The 19,771-nt window shown below is 38.8% G+C and overlaps 1 protein-coding gene across 3 annotated transcripts in view; it reads left to right on the top strand.

Moving 5' to 3' along the window:
* LOC126175024 (Werner syndrome ATP-dependent helicase-like) overlaps positions 1-19,771 on the top strand; it is a 204,002-nt gene that overhangs the window by 76,109 nt on the left and 108,122 nt on the right. The window contains exons 4-6 of one of the 3 annotated variants that reach the window (XM_049921523.1): positions 1,944-2,179; positions 5,494-5,601; positions 6,723-6,916. In XM_049921523.1, the coding sequence (XP_049777480.1) occupies positions 1,944-2,179; positions 5,494-5,601; positions 6,723-6,916 (538 nt within the window). The remainder of the gene's footprint in view (positions 1-1,943; positions 2,180-5,493; positions 5,602-6,722; positions 6,917-19,771) is intronic. The other 2 variants (XM_049921524.1, XM_049921525.1) reach the window with 2 other exon arrangements.

The raw sequence follows: 19,771 nt of genomic DNA, 5'->3' as shown, positions 1-19,771 counted from the left end.
TGCATGTCTTCATATGTTGTACACATGCTGGAAGCAAATCTCTTACAGATTCTGAACTACATGTAGTGGGTCTTCTCAAAGTTTAATAACAGTGAATGAGCTTTAAACCACTTATTAATTCAGTGAAAATTTGATTAGCAGCTATTTCTAAATCCTTACTTGATTTGCCACTTATTGCAATATTTGTATCCTCTGCAAGCAAAACAAACTTAGCATCTGGCAATGTAACAGATGAGAGGTCATTAATGTACACAAGAAAAAGCAGTGGACCCAAAATGGAACCTTGAGAAACACCACATGTAATTAATTCCCAGTCAATGGAGACTGACTGCTTACTGCACAGGTATTTCGCAACAATACCCTTTGTTTTCTGTTACATTGATAAGACTCAAACCATTTCGCAGCACTGCCGGTGACGCCATAATATTCTAATTTACTTAAGAGAATGCTGTGGTTCACACAGTCCAAGGCTTTTGACAGGTCACAGAAAATGCCAGTAGCCTCTAATTTATTATCTAATGAATTAAGTACATTCTTGCTGTAAGTGTAAATAGCTTTCTCTATATCAGAACCCTTAATAAATCCAAACTGTGACTTGGACAATATATTATTTGCAGTCAGATGTGTAAGGAGACACTTGAACACAACCTTTTCAAATATTTTTGAGAAAGCTGGCAAAAGTTAAATTGGTCATAGTTTGATGGTATCTCTTTATCCCCCTTCTTGTAAAGATGCTCAACTTCAGCATATTTTAGCCAGTCTGTAAATGTTCCGCTCATAAGACACTGATTACACAAATAACTACTGTGTACTCAAGAATAAGTACACGTGATGAACTTTTATCGTTCCATCATTCATTGTGCAACATTTGCACACAATGGGAAGGGTTCAAAAATCAGATTTATGGGTGCGATATGCACTAAGCCAAAATTACAAAAATCAGTGGGTGGCTGTACGTACATCTGTGTTTGCGCATCATCAGTTGGCTCATGAACAAGACTGACCATTCCTATCGTGTTCATTACTGGTGACAATAAATGATGTCTTTTCACCAAACTAATGAAAAAAATAACTGATTGAACCCAAACAAAGCAGCAACTCCCCATACAAAGACCTGTGTTGCATTCACAAAAGATAATGTCAAATATATGATGGAACAATGGCAGTATGATGTACTATGAGTTGCTTCCCCAAGGTGTAACCATCACTGTTGACATTTATTGTTAACAACAGAGATGTTTTGCATGTGCAGTCCAAGAACAACTACCGGGAAAACTGCGTGAAATGATGCTGTACCACGATAACGCCCATACCCGCCTTATTCACCTGATCTTACGCACTCAGATTTTCACCTTTTCTGTTTTCTGTTGAACAGCCTTCAAGGAACTCCCTTTCCAAGTGAAAGTATGCTTCGAACATGGCTTGACGAGTTCTTCACTTCAGAACCACATGATTTCTACAATTGAGGAATTGAAACATTGCACCAGCTTTGGCAGACTGTTGTAAGTGGTGAAGGAAAGTATGGGTATGTAGTGTTTATTAAAACTCTGGAAAAAATTCTACAGACTTGTGCACCAACCCAATACATTTCTGGCTGTGGGCTGATTCGTACCACTTGGTGAGGTTGCATGGAAATATTTCCAATGCATAAATAGGTGGTTATTAAGCCTCGCATGACTGAATGTGGATTTGATTATGAAGGCATTGCTACTGCAGAGTAATGGAAAATCTCTAGAACTGATATATTTTGAGGACAGGTTGATTGTGTCAGATGTCCGTCTGTTCTGGGTTCTGCAGGTCAGTAAGGGAGGCACTAGGAGTGTGGCAGGTCTTGCAAGCCTGCAGCGCAATGTTGGACAGCTGATGGGAGATTTTCTGTGTTATTTTATGCATTCTCAGGTAATACTGTTTTCAGACTCAAGAGATGTGTTTTGGCTTTTCAGGTGCTAAATATCCCAGCAACATTCTTAGGATCTGCTCAGAAACAATCAGGGCAAGTTATATCAGCAATGTTGGCAGGGAAGTATAGAGTTGTTTATTTAACACCTGAATTTTGTTCAGGCGACCTTGGGCAGCAAGTTCTGAAGGACCTATCTGAGTCTGGCATGTTGACACTTGTTGCAGTCGATGAAGCTCATTGTATAAGTCACTGGGGACATGACTTCCGTAGCAGTTACAGGTATTAATGTCGCAGATACAGTTATATTCTTATATATATTAAATGTATAAAGAATTAAAATACCTATTACAGACTGAGAAAATATTAGAGAGAACAATATTCAAAAGAGCAAATCACAAATTGAAGTTTGATATTACCACCTGGTTGTTGTTGTTGTTGTTGTTGTTGTTGTTGTTATGGTGGTGGTGGTGGTCGTTGTATCTGTATGTATTTGTGTAATGAGCACACTACAGGGCAGGGCATCAAAGGCCACCTCAGATATATCCAGAATGAGTAAATACATCAAGGTGCAGATTTTGCTGAGTAAGGGTGGACAATTTGATGAAATTTCACTGAAGCAAGTAATTTTTAACATTTATAGTTACTCATTTATGTCACTAACTTTTTTGTGGAAATGTACAGAGTTGGACTAAATGATTCATTGGCTTTCAAAGCACTGTTTATTAACAAATATATGACATAGAGAGATGGATGATGCATGAAAGGATACACACACAGCAAGTTTGTGGTACATTCTACAAATGGTCAACATGTTTGACCTTGGTCACCAGGCACACATCCAAATGGTAATCCAGTTCGATCCATAATCGCACTTGCACATTTCCGTCAGTATCCATCATAGTAGCAGTGATGGGTTCCTGCAGAGCTTCCAGCATTGTTAGCATATAAACTTTGTCCTTAATGTGCCTCCAAAGGAAGAAATCAAATTGTGTGAGATCTGGTGACCTAGGTGTCCTTGACAACAGAGGAAATCACTCATACCAGCATGCCCTATCCAGTGATGTGGTAGTTCTCTTTAGTGGACTGTTGTTGAAAAAGCAGCACACAGTTGTGCTCCATTGAACTGGAGCTCCTCTTATTGAAAGGTGGAAGTCAGTTTTGGCACCAACCCCAACTGCAACATATCCAGGTGCCAGAGCCTGTCACCATCTGCTTGATGAAGAAAAAGACCTCTGTTTTGGATATGGCTTTGGAGGCATATTTTTGGCTAACTTGTTTCCAGTTCCACATGGACATGGAGCATTTCAGTACCCCACACTCTCATATTGTTCCACTTCACCTTTCTTGACAGATGGGAAGTCTGCTGCCTATCAGTGTCCCTGCAAATTCATCATCTCCCGTAGATTGCTATATTTGGGTACAAAACACCAGTGGGTGTTATAACAATTGCAAACAGCAGAGTTTGAAATGCAAACACTGCCACAGAACATCCCAAAATGTTTTCTGCAGAATGCCCAGTTCACAGCTTGCACATATTTTTCACACACTCCACAGTTTTCTTTGAGACACATGATCACGCCATGCTTTTCCCTTTACACAGACAACCAACATCGCGAAATTGCCAAAACCAGTGCAAAATGCTTGGGTAACCAGGTGCAGCTTTCCCTTATTTATGTATGAATGCATGATAAATGCTCATAACTGATGAATACTTCACGTATTGCAACACACAAAAACTCTTCTCATGCGTCATCGCCATCCTGTAAAGTGCCATAACAGGCCTGCCATCTAGCATGCACTCGAGCCATGGAGATTTTTGTAAGTTGTGGAGTATATCCATCTTTTCATTTATCCCTCATCTTTCTGTGTCATATACTTTTCAATAAACAATCATGAATCGTTTAGGATACCTCTGTATGTTGCTTTTTAGTACTTTGGAAAAGCCGTATAAGAGGACTCCAAAGATGAAACGTGAGTGGAACTTTATCACATGGTAAAAAGATAACATTGCTGCAAACCACTCTCTAGGTATCAGGAAAAGAGGTCCCACAAACATATTGTGTACTGACAACATGCCACTCAGGTACTGATTGTGTGTTCATTTGTGCACTGGAAATGCAGCAGTTTATGCTTTGCTGTTGTAGCAATCAAACAACTTGCTTGTGGATCTATTCAGACTTTCAGAATGTAAATGACAGTCAAAAAAGTGAATATGGTTTTCATTTATGGTGAATGTTGCCAGCTTGTTAAAGCAGAAGTGTGGCTTGTATGCTGAAAGCACTCAGTCTATCATCGCAAACATTATGAAAAAAAATTCCGACAAAGCAGAAGTGTGAAGAATAAAACACACAGTAAAAAAGAACATCATCTGATAAGTAAACTGCAACTAACATTTTAGCAGCTGTAACACACAATTCACGTGTCACTACTAGACAGCTTGAATTTGTGAATTTGATCAGCCAGAGGAGTGTTTTGCAAATATTACATACCAACTATTTCTTCATTTCCACACTTTGCTCAAACAAAAGCTGCATGACAATGCATTTCAAAATTGGGTACAGTTCTCCAAATGGTGTCTACGAAACTACAGAGTGATACAGCATTTCTGTACAAGATTTTGTTTAGTGCTGCAGCTTCTGTGCAAGACAGAATTGGCTAAACAGTGACCTTGATCTGTCAACATGTGAGGTAAAATTTTCAATAATAGACTTGTTGGCCATTGCTTTATTCATGGGATTCAAAATATTCACAAATCTTGGTTCCTAACGTCTATTCTGCCACGGTCATTGGACATAAGTCAATCCATGTGGTTCTACATAATGGGTACCCAGCCCATTCCACACAGATAATTACAGACCTCCTTACCAGAACATTTTGAGATCATTGGATCAGTGTATGGGAAACACACAAAATGGGTTGCATGCTCACCAGACATAATTCTCTCTCTCTCTCTCTCTCTCTCTCTCTCTGTGTGTGTGTGTGTGTGTGTGTGTGTGTGTGTGTGTGTGTGTGTGTGTGTGTGTGTGTTTGTGTTTGTGTTTGTGTGTGTGTGTGTGTGTGTGTGTGTTCTGATATTTATTAGATTATTGTGTGACTGTGGCATAAATGTCATTTGCAATGTGACTAACAGGAAAAGTCTGTTTGCATTAAGAATGCTTGATAAGCTGTGATCCCTAGCAGAGTGTAAACTTCTCATTTAATAATACCACTTTTTCCTGTGCAGGGTTTCAACATATTTCGTAGTCCAGTTTTATACTTTTTGTCTAGTAGCTACTGTTATTTTAAAAATTGTGCTAATGATTACAGTGTGTTGTACTGTAAAATTTAAGTTGAACTGTATTTTCATTCACAAATCTGTCAGTTCATTTTTCAGATTCTACATTATGACAAGTTAAAACTGTATGAGAGACTATAGTCCAGACCAAATCTCAGTCTGTAAGACAAGCACAACAATCTTGTTGGAAGCTCATAGCACTCAAGCGGCATGTATCGGAATATGATTTGTAGTACAGCACACAGTTTCCACTCAACAAAAATGTAATTATTGCACTAAAGCGTAGGAGAATTCATATTGTTTCCCTTTTTTTCCCTAGATGCTTAGGAAAAATCCGGGAGCTGTTATCAAAGGTTCCATTTCTTGCAGTAACAGCGACTGCAACTCCAACAGTATTTGATGACATTTGTAGATCGCTGAAACTCAGGTAAGTTGTTTCTCACACTTTACATTGTTGTTACAATACATAGTTTGAGCTTACATGTGTCAAGGAAGAAATTATTATTGTACTCTTTGACTGCTAGGTAACTGTATTTCAGCATTTTAGTTCTTCAAATCTTGTTCAGAATAGGAAAAAAAATTGTTTTATCTGCACCAAACAAGAATCCTCTCAAATTTTACAGTGTCATAATATATCTAATCAGCATCTTTCTACAATCCTGTTCCATAGTGTTTGTTCCCTTCAAAATACCTCAGGTGGAAACCATCTATTTGTGCTTACAACCCCCCCCCCCCCCCCCCCCCCCCACCTAAGCACTGTTTATTCCATAAATGTCTGAGTCTGTTGAGAACCTCATTTGTTGTTCTCATTCTTCAATTTTCAGCATCCTTGTGTGACACCCCTTCTCAGACACTTCAGTTCTATTATTTTTCAGTTTTTCCACAGTTTGCAATTCACTTCAATACACATATACTGCTTAGTTAATCACTACTGGACAGTGAGTGACCTGAACTGTCTGTAATGATAAATTTACAAACTGCCTTGCTGTTATACATTTTTACATGAAATAGGAACCACTGCAACAAAGTCCAGATTATTTCTTCTGTGGTGATTTCTACTCCATCTTTTCCACCATACATGAGCAGAACTAATCTCTCCCATTAACTGAAGTTTAATCTCTCTCTCTCTCTCTCTCTCTCTCTCTCTCTCTCTCTCTTTCACAAACACACACACCTAAAAAATGGAGATAAGTATACTATTACTGTTTCTTGTCTTTCTTTCTACATGAATTGGGATGCATGGTTAGAAATAAAAAACTATTATGGCCAATTCAATAACCAATGGATATTTTATTTTTTTCACACTCCATAGTAATAAAATGCTTTTGTCCCCAAGCATAGAATCCTAAAGATGATTACTGGCGACTGTAAATTTATTGCAGATAAAAATTTATTTTTAAATGTGCGTAACTGTTTTGGATTTATTGATTGTGGCATGTGTTATTATTTAGATTTGACACAACATTCATGCTAAACTAATTTCTAGTCATTATGTTAAATGCTGTTTAAGAGCAGTGTATGTATAACAACACATTTTTCTCTTTCCAGGAAGCCACATTGTGTAAAATCTAGCTTTGACAGACCAAATTTAATGTTCTCAGCTTCACAGAAGTCTGTTAACATAATGGATGACTTTTCTTGCTTCATTGAACGTAAAGGAAAGGAAGTTTCTTTTAATGGTCCAACAATCATTTACTGTCCGACTAAGAAAATGACAGAGAAAGTGGGAGAAACTCTAATTGGTAAGCCACTCATAAATTAGACACACACACACACACACACACACACACACACACACACACACACACACACACACACACAAAGAAAACCAGACCCTCATATTGGTTGCCAGAAATGATTTTGTGTTGTTTTATCATGACTTCTACTTCCATTTTTGGATGATAAACTTTTAAACTCTTATTTTTCTCATGTGCATGCCTTCAACTTTGTATGTCTTAATGTGAAACAGCTTTAAAACATTCTCAAATTTAACTGATTTTTTAAATAAAGTTTTAAGAGTTCTTAGTGAAGAGCAAAAACAAGAAATAATGAATCAACAAACTAAATTACCTCACCATTCTGTTTACCTCAGACCAGCTGACGCACAGTGTCACTGTATGTAGCCTGGTAGCCTGTTTCACAGTTTAAGTGTTATTCTGCATCACTGCTGTTAAAGAGACACTTGGTGCTATGTATTTATTTGTAACGTCCATCCTTCCTCCTATGTTTTTACCTTTGTGTGACTTGATGGATTCTTGTACTGTAACCCAAATATGTCCATTTTGATGGGATTTTGATATACAATCATTTAAAAATTGCATCATAGCTGAAACTGCATAGTAACAAATGCAAAATAAAGGAGTATTGTAATTCACATAATGGCAGCCAGTGAGGCGGAATTTTAAGTGGCTCACCAGATGTCATTACTGAATCTTATTTCCAAGAAATTTTACAAATACACAACAGTTTCATTTCAGTACACACAGATGCATCCATGCAGGAGAACAACTTGGACTTGTTCTATTGTTTTACCCTGAGAATTCGCCTGTCAGAAATATTCTCAGTGCAGAATTATCTCTAATCATCAGGAGCAGATAAAGCATAATAAATTTTAGTCTGCTCAGATTCCCTCAGTGCCCACTAAGCAGTCAAACAGATCTGCCCACCAGAAAGAAACGAAAATGGTTAAAAAATACTCGACTTATTCCCCTTGCTGCAAACACCAGGTAAGGTTGTAGCATTCCTTGGTATCAGGATGTGTTGAAATCCAGAAAAATGAGCATGCAGATGTAGCATCCAAAGGAGGTCATCAGAGAGACATTTGCAGTGTGGTGCCCCATGTGAGATATTATGTCTTTGTTGAGTCAAAGTATCAGAAGCCATTGGGAGGAAAATTAGCTGAAAGTGATAGACAATAAGCTGTGGTCATTAAAACAAACCATTTAGCCTTGGCTTACCTCGTGACACTGACACACAGGGCACTGTCCTTTGACTAATGAGTATCTGACTCTATCTTACTCTGGTGAGAGGGGCTACCTGTTTGCGGTACATGTGGCATCCACATTTCGACAGGGTATGTTGCATCTTTTTTTGATGAGGGGGTAGCAGGAAACAGTTTGGGGAGCTGGAAACTGTTTTAGTTGACAACAGGTTGATCGTGGTACAAATTTTTAAATTTTGTATACCTTCTAGACTCCAGCCTAAACATTTAAGTTTGAGATTGTTGTGGACTGTGTAATAATTTTTATTTAAATTAACTTAAATGAAAATTTGTATTGTTTTTAGCCATGTTGATCTCTTAGATTTTCATCATCATAATTAAATTAACCAGGTCAGTGCCCCACAAGTGACAAATACAATTAACAACTTATGTGAGCAACAACATAGGGCCAACCTAGAAAGAGACTATGGATGGTACTAGTCGCCAAAATAATTTATGACAAATAAGAATTATTCAAAGAATGTCCCCAGACATTTAATGTTAGTGAAAGTTGTCTTTAATGTGACAGGTGTCAGCTGGGGGAATTAAGCATACCACACTGGTAGAAAAGTAAGTCTTGTTAAATAGTACTGTTGGCTTTTATTGATAAACATGTGGCACAACTCATCGGACTTTTACATGCCAAGGAAGTACTTTACATTTCCTAGCAACAAATACTCAATTTCTTTCTCATAGGAAACAAACAGGAATGGAATTTGCAGTTAAAATTTTGTTATAGTGATGACAGTTATTAAGAGAGAGAAAGTCATCAAACAAGACTTAAAAGTGCTTTTGCCTTTGGTAAATCATATTAACAATAACTAATATACTTTTCATGGGAAGAAATTTGCTCATTGTCTTGAATATGGGATCAATGGACCACATAGAATGTTTGTAAAACAGTTAAAAATTACAAGTTGCGATATAGTCACATAAAAGTTTTCAGTGATCAAGGAAAAGATTTGCTTTATTATCATTCCAATCATGAGTCACATTGTTTATTTGTAATTTTGAATCTTCATGTACACAATAAAAATAAGAATTCGAAAAAGGTCTTGTTTCAGAACTACCATGAATAGGTAACTACTGCTTTGGGTCATCTAACCATCTTCCAGTATCATAAAATTGTTTACAACAGTCCGCATTGCAACATTCTTACTACATTCTAAAAAAAAGTCATTCTGTATCATTGATGTCAGTAATAAAATGCATTGTACAGTCAACAGTAAAATGCAGTGACACAGTAAATCAGTCTTCAAATACTGTCCATTTTTTCACACGGAGTGTGCTCTGTGTACTGGTCGGTTTACTGCCTACTGCAAAAACACTTTTTTTTACATCAATCACCCCAACTTAAGCTGACCTCTATCCACTTTGAACCTTGCCCCTCTCACTTCATACTTCTGTCCAATTCTGACACTCCCCCCTAGTCATCCCCTCTTTGTTGTCCAGGAACTTCTTACCTCCAAATTTTGAACAGGGTAGATTGCTATTTGCTACATAGAGCAGGCATTAAGTGGTAGACGTATTACGTTGAATAAAGATTGCTAGATATTACACTGGCCAACAGTGAAAATGTAACTGGGGTAAAATAAATATTTGTTAACTGTATCAATTGTGCTGATAACAAAAACATCAATGAAGAACACAAATTAGCTGTTGTTTCCAAGTTAAAGATGGGTGCATTTAATTAAAATAATTTTTATTAGTATTCATTGTCAGTGCCTTCCCATATAGGTTTTCAAAATCCTAATGATGGTAGAAAGTGTGATGAAGTTCCAGGCAATAGTAACTGTATATTTTGTTGCTATTTTTAGTGCAGGCTCATAGCAAAAAGGGGAAGGGGAAGAGAAAGAAGGAGAGGAGCATGCTTCATTTAAGTGTAGTTTCGGTAAGCTAAAAACTGTCTTCTGTTTGTGTGCTGGAGAACATGTTACTGAAGTGTAGTTAGTGCATGCGGTCATTGTAATTCCTGTGATTTAATATGCCTTGCAAATGCATAAACAGTGCTGAGAGTGTTTGCTACATTTGCAGACAGAGGAGGAGTGCTGGGCTCCTCACATATGTTGCATATCTTGTATCTCGAGTATTAATTCATGGTTGAATTGTAAAATATTCCATGGATTTTGCTATACCCACGACCTAGTGAGAACCATCAAACCATGTAATGATCATTACTTTTGTATGATTACTCCATTAACACATGGTATTTGCAAGAAGAAAAACTCTCCCTTGACATATCCTACATACTGCGGGTGATGCGACAGATGTCTCGTGGAGATGGACTGGTTGTTCCTGTCCTACCTGATTGTGATAGTGACGAGGGCAGTAGTTAAACTAGTACTGCGCCAACATCTTCAAAATCCAGGTCTTTGAAAGATCCTGAGATTGTGTGTAACAGTGAGTGTACAGAGATTCACAAAATAAAACAGTGTGGACTTAAAATGATATAGTGGGATATCTGGAATTGCCAAAAGGTAAAGCTGAGTTGTTGGCATCAGGACTACAACAGTGAAATTGTCTTGATAAGATGGTAAATGTGATTGCATTCCGTAACTGCCATATGCCATTCCTTCCGTTTTTCAAAAGTGAAAAGAACTTGGTATTTTTTAGTTATGCTCAGGGACTGATGGCAGCTGTGATCATTGTCTATAAAAGTTGTGGAGATTGTTGATCAACCCTCCAAAGTAAGTCTCAGGTGTGTGCTACTGCATAATGGCAATGTGTTACCATTGATTCTGATTGGATATGCACCTTACATGAAAAAACATAAGATAATGTGAAACAGTTGTTTTTGCGATTGAACTAGATAAGTTTAAATGGCAGATTTCATGGGCATATTACTTGGGCAACAACATGGCTACACAAATTCTGTTGCTTCCTGCCTCTGGGATAGTCACACCAAAGCACGTCATTGTAAAAGAAAGACTGGCGTAAGTGTCAATCACTTGAACCAGGATTTCACAGTATTATGCACAAAGCACTTGTCGAATCCAAGAATGTAATTCTCCCTGCTTCTCATATAAAATTTAGACTATTGAAAAACTTCATTAAGGCCACGAACAAAATTTGGGGAAGCATTTCTCTGTTTGTGCAAGAAATTTCCACATTTCAAAAGCTTCTATTCTCTTCTTGTCTAAACTATTTATGGTCCGTGTTTCACTTCCATACATGGCTACACTCCATACAAATACTTTCAGAAATGACTTCCTGACACTTAAATCTATACTCGATGTTAACAAATTTCTCTTCTTCAGAAACACTTTCCTTGCCATTGCCAGTCTACATTTTAAGTCCTCTCTACTTTGACCATCATCAGTTATAATCTAGTTTCTAAGATAAGTCGTAGGATCAGTATTGCCTCAAGTGTTCCAATATTTCTACGGAATCCAAACTGATCTTCCCCGAGGTCAACTTCTACTAGTTTTTCCATTCGTCTGTAAAGAATTCTCATTAGTATTTTGCAGCCGTGACCTATTAAACTGATAGTTCGATAATTTTCACATCTGTCAACACCGGCTTTCTTTGGGATTGGAATTATTATATTCTTCTTGAAGAATTCCTGTCAATTGTTCCCTTATGCTCTCCTTGAAACTCCGTACAACCTCTGGTTCTTTCAGTTTATCCAGGTCCCATCTCCTTAAATTCCCACCTTTTTGCAGTTTCTTCGGTTTTTAATCTACAGTTCATAACTAATAGATTGTGGTCAGAGTCCACATCTGCCCCTGGAAATGTCTTTCAATTTAAAACCTGGTTCCTACATCTCTGTCTTACCATTATATAATCTATCTGAAACCTTTTAGTATCTCCAGGGTTCTTCCATGTATACAACCTTCTTTTATGATTCTTGAACCAAGTGTTAGCTATGATTAAGTTGTGCTCTGTGCAAAATTCTACCAGGCGGCTTCCTCTTTCATTTCTTACCTTCAATCCATATTCACCTACTACGTTTCCTTCTCTCCCTTTTCCTACTACTGAATTCCAGTCACCCATGACTCTTAAATTAAGATGCTACAGAAGAATGCTGAAGATTAGATGGGTAGATCACATAACTAATGAGGAGGTATTGAATTGGATTGGGGAGAAGAGGAGTTTGTGACACAACTTGACTAGAAGAAGGGATCGATTGGTAGGACATGTTCTGAGGCATCAAGGGATCACCAATTTAGTATTGGAGGGCAGCATGGAGGGTAAAAATCGCAGAGGGAGACCAAGAAATGAATACACCAAGCAGATTCAGAAGGATGTAGGTTTCAGTAGGTACTGGGAGATGAAGAAGCTTGCACAGGATAGAGTAGCATGGAGAGCTGCATCAAACCAGTCTCAGGACTGAAGACCACAACAACAACAACAGTGAGGTGAAAATAAAAGAGAGGATTTTCATCCTCCAGATACGCAAACTGTACAAAGATGAGTATTTCAACACTATACTGATAGGTGGTGAAAAGTTAGCTTTCAATGCCTTTGTTCAAGGGGCAACAAACTTTCAAGGAAATAAAAGGGCAGAAAACTATAAGGATCATGTGCTGGATTTTCTGCACTGTTACAGTAAACTGGAGTGTAACCCGTCCTTAAAAGTAACATTTCCTGGATTTCCACTTGGACTTCTTTACCGACAACTGTGATACTGCAACAAATAAGCATGAAGAATGCTTCCACCAGCAAATTTCAGGCATGAAAATGAGATACCAGGGAAAGTGGAGTGGATCAGTGTTAGCCGATTAGTGCTGGACACTAATCATGGAATCACAAGCAGAAAACTGCAGATGCCAGCAAAGTGGTTGTGCCTTCAGTGATATTCCTCCTAGGGATAACATGCATGCATGGCCTTATATAGACAATAATGTATAGTTGTCAGAACTTCAAAATGATAGGTAATCCTGAATTTTCAAAACATTTTCATTGTCACCATACAAGGAACCTTCACCATATGTGGACACTTCACCATATGTGGACAAAACACACCCTCCCTCCTTCCCTCTCTCTCTCTCTCTCTCTCTCTCTCTCTCTCTCTCTCTCTCTCTCACACACACACACACACACACACACACACACACACACACACACACACACACACAGAGAGAGAGAGAGAGAGAGAGAGAGAGAGAGAGAGAGAGAGAAGGGAAAAGTACTATGCATGTTCACTAGTGAGATGAAGGCACACGTGGTGCTGGAGGGGGAGATGAAGGTCGATGTCAGTGGGTTATAGGAATGAAGGACATGTTTCAAGAAGAGTTCCCATGTGCACAGTTCAGGAAAGGTGGAGTTGTTTGTAAAAAGTCAAACGGCACAGTTTGTGAAGTGAGCATTGAAGTTTAATATATCGTGTTCGGTGGCATGCTCAGCACCTGAATGGTCCAGCTATCTCGTGTGCACATTATGCAGACAGGCAGCTCGTAAGTGGTCTTGCCCATATCGAATGCTGCATAGTGGTTGCAGCTAGATTGCCAGATTACATGGCTGCTTTCACAGGCTTTGGATGGAATAGGAGATGCCTGTGACAGGACTGGAGTCGTCATAGTGGGGAGGGGGTGATTAAAAAATATGATTTTTTTTTCAATTTTGCAGGCTTTATACATCTGATTTTCAAATTTTTTTTATATTGTTGGTACATATGTTATCGATGTATGTTTGCTTTTTCAACTGTTTTGAATATATAGTTGTTTGTTGCCATACACATTTATGAATGCTCTGCAAATTTTTACATTAAAAAAAGATGGAGCAAAGGATTTTCATTAAATTTTGCAGTCAAAAAAAGTGCAGCACCCCATTCGAAATGTTGACTGTGGCTTTTGACGAATATGCCATGACTACAACGAGAGTTTGAGTGGTATAAATGTTTCAAGGAAAGTTGAAGAGATGTTGAAGACGATGACTGTCCTAAGGGCCCTAGCACATCAGTTATGATGACAGTATTGAAGAAGTAAAGAAAATGAGTCTGGAATATTGCCAAATCACCTTCAGAGAGATTGGTGATGATGGCGGCATATCCTTTGGCTCATTCCAAGCAATGTTTTTGGATGTTTTGGCCATGAAACATAGAGCAGCAAAGTTTTTCCTGAAATTTTTGAGTTTCAACTAAAAACTATGTTGTTCAGGAATTGCTGAATGGAGTCGACAAAAATCCATAACTTCTAAAGAAGGTTATAACAGGTGACGAAACATGGTATAATTTTATGGTGTTGAAACAAAGGCCCAGTCATCCCAATGGAAACTGTCTGAAGAGCCAAACCAAAAAATAATTGCTGAGCTCAATCTCACATGAAGATTCTTTTCACAGTTTACTTCGATTACAATGGGATAGTGCATATCAGTTCTTTTCATATCACTGTACAGTCAGTAAGGAATACTAACTAGAAGCTGTGTGCCACTTGTGTGAAGCACTGCAAAGAAAGAGAACATAATTGTGGTGAAACCACTCATGGAAATTCCACCACAATAATGCTTTCATTCCCATCTCAAACAAATCCATTATGTTGCCTGAGCCACTGTATTTGCTAGACAAGACCCACACCCCCACAGTGACTTGTTTCTATTCCCAAGGCTGAAGAGTATGTAGTTTTATCACCATTTATGAGATAAAAACAGAACCACTGAGGGGACTGAACATTGTAATGAAAAGTAGGTTCCAGAATTGCTTCCAAGATTGGAAAAAGCATTGGCACAAGTGTTTTATATTGGAGAGGAATTACTTTGAAGGAGACAAAGTTGATGTTGATGAATAAATAGACATTCTTTCAGAAAAACAAAAATTCACATTACTTTTAGATCACTCCTTGTAGGTCTCTTGCAACGATATGAGCCATGGGACAAGGGGTTGGAAGCTAATTGTAATAGGGATGGCCAGGAATATAGTAGATTAGGTGGGCAGTGGAATACTGCTGTGTGAGGGTTAGGGAGGTTTGTGGGGAGGAGAGTTCTCATTTCAGGATAAGGCAAGAGGTGCTTGTAACCCTGTCAACGAGCATGATCCAATTTGTCCGATTGTTGGTGGTAGTGAGGCACCTGGCATGCTGCTCATCACTGTCGGTGCCACCTTCCTCTGCGCTAACTGTCCACAGCTTGTGGTGTTGCGGTCGCGTTCTCGCTTCCCAAGCACAGGGTCCCGGGTTTGATTCCCGGCGAGGTCTGGGATTTTTACCTGCCTTGAGATGACATCATTTCATCATCATTCATGAAAGTGGCGAGATGGGTCTGAGCAAAGGTTGGGAATTTGTACGGGCACTGATAACCATGCAGTTGAGCACCCTAGAAAACCAAAACATTATCATCACATCATCTGCGCTAACTTCCACAATGCCCATGGTCTTGCCGCAATTGAACACTACCTTTCCCAGTGCCCGACTGGTTCACACTTACAGCCTGGTCACCATGACCAACTATATCTTCAACCACAGTTACTTCTCCTTCCAAATCTGTGGTACAATAATTGGCAACTGAATGACACTATCCTGTCTCAGCCTGCCATCTAGCCATGCAGAATGCCATACCCATCTCACAGTTCAGATTCGTTGACGACTTCATCTTTTCTAAGCTGATGGTGAGGATAGCCTATCTACATTCCTCCAGAACGTTGAAGCCATTTCCCCCATTCACTTCATATGGTCCTCCTCATCCCAACAGGCCACCTTCCTAGATGTCAACCTCCACCTGAAGGCAGGTACAGCCACATCAAGCGCTATCAACCATTAACAATACCTTCACTTGGTCAGATACTGCCCTTTGCACTCTAAAGAAGTCCCTTCCGTACATCAAAGTTCTGTGCCCAAGAAACAGTTGCACCACCTTGTTGCTAAACATCCCACCCAACATGATTTGTTTGGCTTAAGTGACTGCTTCACAACCTGTGCCATCTGGATTCTTCCCGCCAGCACCAGCTTTTCTGAATTGCTTCAGCTCTTCCCCTTCTCTACTTGTCTCCCATTTATACCCCTCTCTCTCCTTCCCAACCTCTTGATTCTGCCCCTAGCAGCCCACTATCCTATCCCTGCACACACTCACAGGCAGTGGTAGCAGGATATTCTCCCACTGCTATGCTGCTATCCCTCCCCCTTTCCATACCATACCTCTTCTGTACCCCCATTATCAACCCTAGGTGTGACTAGTGTGACTACTGCTCACCTCAGATGAAGTTGCAGTTGGACCTTAGCACTTGGAGACAGCAGTCGGTGGTCATGTATGTATGAATTATTAGCTAATAATATCTAGCCGTATTTATTCAATGTGCCTGTCTGCTAGTGAACTCCTTCTGTTTGTGGTGACCAGCAATCTTTTCATATTATTGTTATTCATCCTGAATTATCTATTGTTTTGAGTTACCTACAACTTTGCTTTACTCTGCTTTCCTAGGTCCCTTCCAATGAACATGAACCTCACTTTAGAAGAAAGAAGAGGAATCTGCTTTTATCATTCTTCTTGCAGACGTAGGTACCACCACTGTTGTGTTCAACTAAAGTGATTATCTGCCAGAAGGCATCCAACAACTAACTGCCTGACTCCTCCGCCTACAAGCTCTGCCACAATTATCCCATCCCAGTAGTCCAGCATAACCTCCGATCTCTTCTCAAATCATTAGGTCCATCTTAGAATCCATGTCCTTAATACATCACCTTCCCCACCCCAATCATCTCTTGCACATCCACCTTCTACATGCTTTCCAAAATCCATAAATCGAACAATGGTGAATGCCTCACTATTGCTGATTACTGAGCTTCTACCAAAAGACTCTGGCTTCTTCTTGACCAACACCGAAGCCTAGTTTCCCATATCAAATACATAAACCAGTGCCTTCACCAACAAACTGTACCCATCCCATCACATCTTGGGTCCCTACTTGTCACTGTTTACATCATCTTCTTATTCATCTACATACTCCATGCTCATGGTCTTGCTGTCATCAAGTACTACCTCTCCCTGTGTCCTATCAACTCCAAACAAAGTGCCTCGTACCTTACACTCTTAATAAACTGCATACTTACACACAACTACACACACTACACCTAAAACATCAGCATCCTTACAGAGAACATTACTCCTTTGACGAGATGGTATACATACAAACAAATCCACAGCACAGCAACAGACACTTGCTTGGCACCTTCCTATGCCAATATGTTCATGGATAATCCAGAAGAAGTCCTCCGAGCTGCTCAAAATCTCCAAGCCCTTCTCTGGTTTGGGTACATAGGATATGTCTTCATGATTTGGGCCCAGGGCCAAGATACCTGATCTTCAGTTCTTCATGGACTTAACAACCGTCCCATCCATGCACTTCCCCTTGTCCTCAGCCCAGCATCCTATCTTTCTGGAAGTTGACCTCCACTCCACTGATGGTTCCATCCAAACCTCTTGCCTGTGTCAAGTCCACCATCTATTTTGACAGCGGTTGTCCCTTTCATACTAAAAAGTCTCTCCCATGTTGTCTGACCACCCATGGGCAACAGATCTGCAGTAATGAACAACCCCTTACCCAGTATGCTGGATGTCTTATAAACTTCTTCACATCACCCCTCCCCCAAACTTAGTCTTCAAACAGATTTCTCGTGCCATATCCATACACAACCCTAACCCTCTGACTACTCTCCAACAGAGCTGCTTCTCATCAACCTGTATCATTTTGAAATGGATCAACTTTTCCATACCCCCACTATGAGTTTGGGTACTTATCATTGTGCCTATAAATAAGGAACATCCTACCCACATTACATCCCACCACTCCCAAGTCTGTGCTGAACACCAACTCAATTATTCATTATACCCTTGCAGAAGGCTCAGGAGCAAGACCTATCCGATGGACTCACCCAGCACATCCTATCGCAGTCATGACACATATATATCCTAATTAAGGCAAGGCCACCTTTGAAGACAGTCATATCATATACCAGCCCTGCTGGAATTTCTGCACTGCATTTTATGTGGACAGTCACTCACAATCCCAGACAACATCAAACAAGTGCAATAAATACTTGGGAGCTGTCTTTGAGAATGGTAGCAGAATAGTTTAAAATAAGCAAAGAAGGTGTAAGCACTGTTATACATGAACATTTAGAGACAACAACAATATCCAAAAATGTGTGGCCAAGGTGGCTCCACAACAAGTGTTTGCTGGCAGTTTCGCAGTTTCCCATAGCCTTTCAACTAATATTAGAAGTGTACTGTAGCTAATGGTGATCACTTTGAAGATCAGTAAATGTATTTTGTTTGTAACTCATTTCGTTTATTTTGCATGACTATTCACAAACTTTTCAGGTGCACCTTGTATGTATATTCTGTAGCTGTGAAGAAGGATTCATCCAAAAGCTAGTAGCATTATAACTGTTGTTTACATGCCTATTGATAACTCAGCACCTCAGTTGTTCATTAACACCTTTACTCCTGAAATTATTAATTAAGATATAACACTGATATTCTAATAATGACAATGTCAGTTGATTTGGTATCAGAATACCAGTCTAATCTAAGATGGCCTCCCTGAGGAGGTGCAAATTGCTATTGCTCCAATTAGACACTAACTATCAAATGAAAATAATACCAATGTATAATGTCAAGATTTAAGCAGTGTATAGTACCAAATGATATATAGTGGGAATGAATTTGTAACAACTGTGAAAGATTCACAGTGCTACTGCAGAAGTTATGACACGCATGATGTAGATTTCTCTGTATATGTGCTCCCTGTGTAAGTCTTCAAAATAGTAGCAAATTAAAACATTGTGAATTGTGGTATGAATGAGTTGCATAGCATTTTTATTTTATGTTAATTAATTTAGTGTCTTGCAGCCTAATGCAGTGGTTAGAGCCCAGTAGTTCATTTGTGTTCTGTGCATCTTCATTTGAATATACACAACAATTTCCTAGTTGATAACATGCCCAAATTATTACTACCAGAGGTATATCTATACACTGCTCAAAAAAATTAGAGGCACATTTTAAACACATGTATTATTTTTTAGGAATGTTTGGAATGAAACACACTTTTGTTCTGGAAAATGAAACCTTTTTTTAACAGAAATGTACATATCCTCTTCTTTTCTCACCTCACATGTTGGTGTTATGATGAGAAATTCAACACACTGTTGTAAAAAAAATTGGAAACTCCTTCACTTAAGTCACATAATGCCCCGAAGTAGTGTCCAACCAAAGGTCAGTTTCTGGCTGAAGCCAAAGCCGATTAATTGGCTATCACCCTAATCTTCAGTCGAAGCCGAAGCTTTAATAGCCCCAAGAAATTCCGTTTAAGATCAGCAAAATGTGAATAAGATAATGTCTTTTTTAAAATATAATATAAACAATTTAATGAGATTATTAATATTATCTTGCAGCCTGTCAGAAATAACAACACTTTGAAATAAAGTCACTTATAATATTTATTTACTTAAAAAAGTACTTGAACAATTACAACTGGAAAAATACATGATAATAGCCAAATGAATGTTAAATTTCCATTTGATACCTATCAATGAAAAATAACTAATAATCAAAGTTAAACAATCTCATGTTGTAAGCTAAGAATAGTAATTATCCACATTTTCACCAATGAAGTTAGATTGCCTGTCCGCATATGTCTGTCCTGCTGCACTGAACAATTGTTCACTAGAAACACTAGTAAGAGGAGCAG

This window comes from Schistocerca cancellata, chromosome 3 (assembly GCF_023864275.1).
Source record: "Schistocerca cancellata isolate TAMUIC-IGC-003103 chromosome 3, iqSchCanc2.1, whole genome shotgun sequence".
In the NCBI taxonomy this organism is placed as follows: Eukaryota; Metazoa; Arthropoda; class Insecta; order Orthoptera; family Acrididae; genus Schistocerca; species Schistocerca cancellata.
The sequence above is the reverse complement of the archived record's forward strand: the minus strand, read 5'-3'. Positions and strand labels throughout refer to the sequence as shown.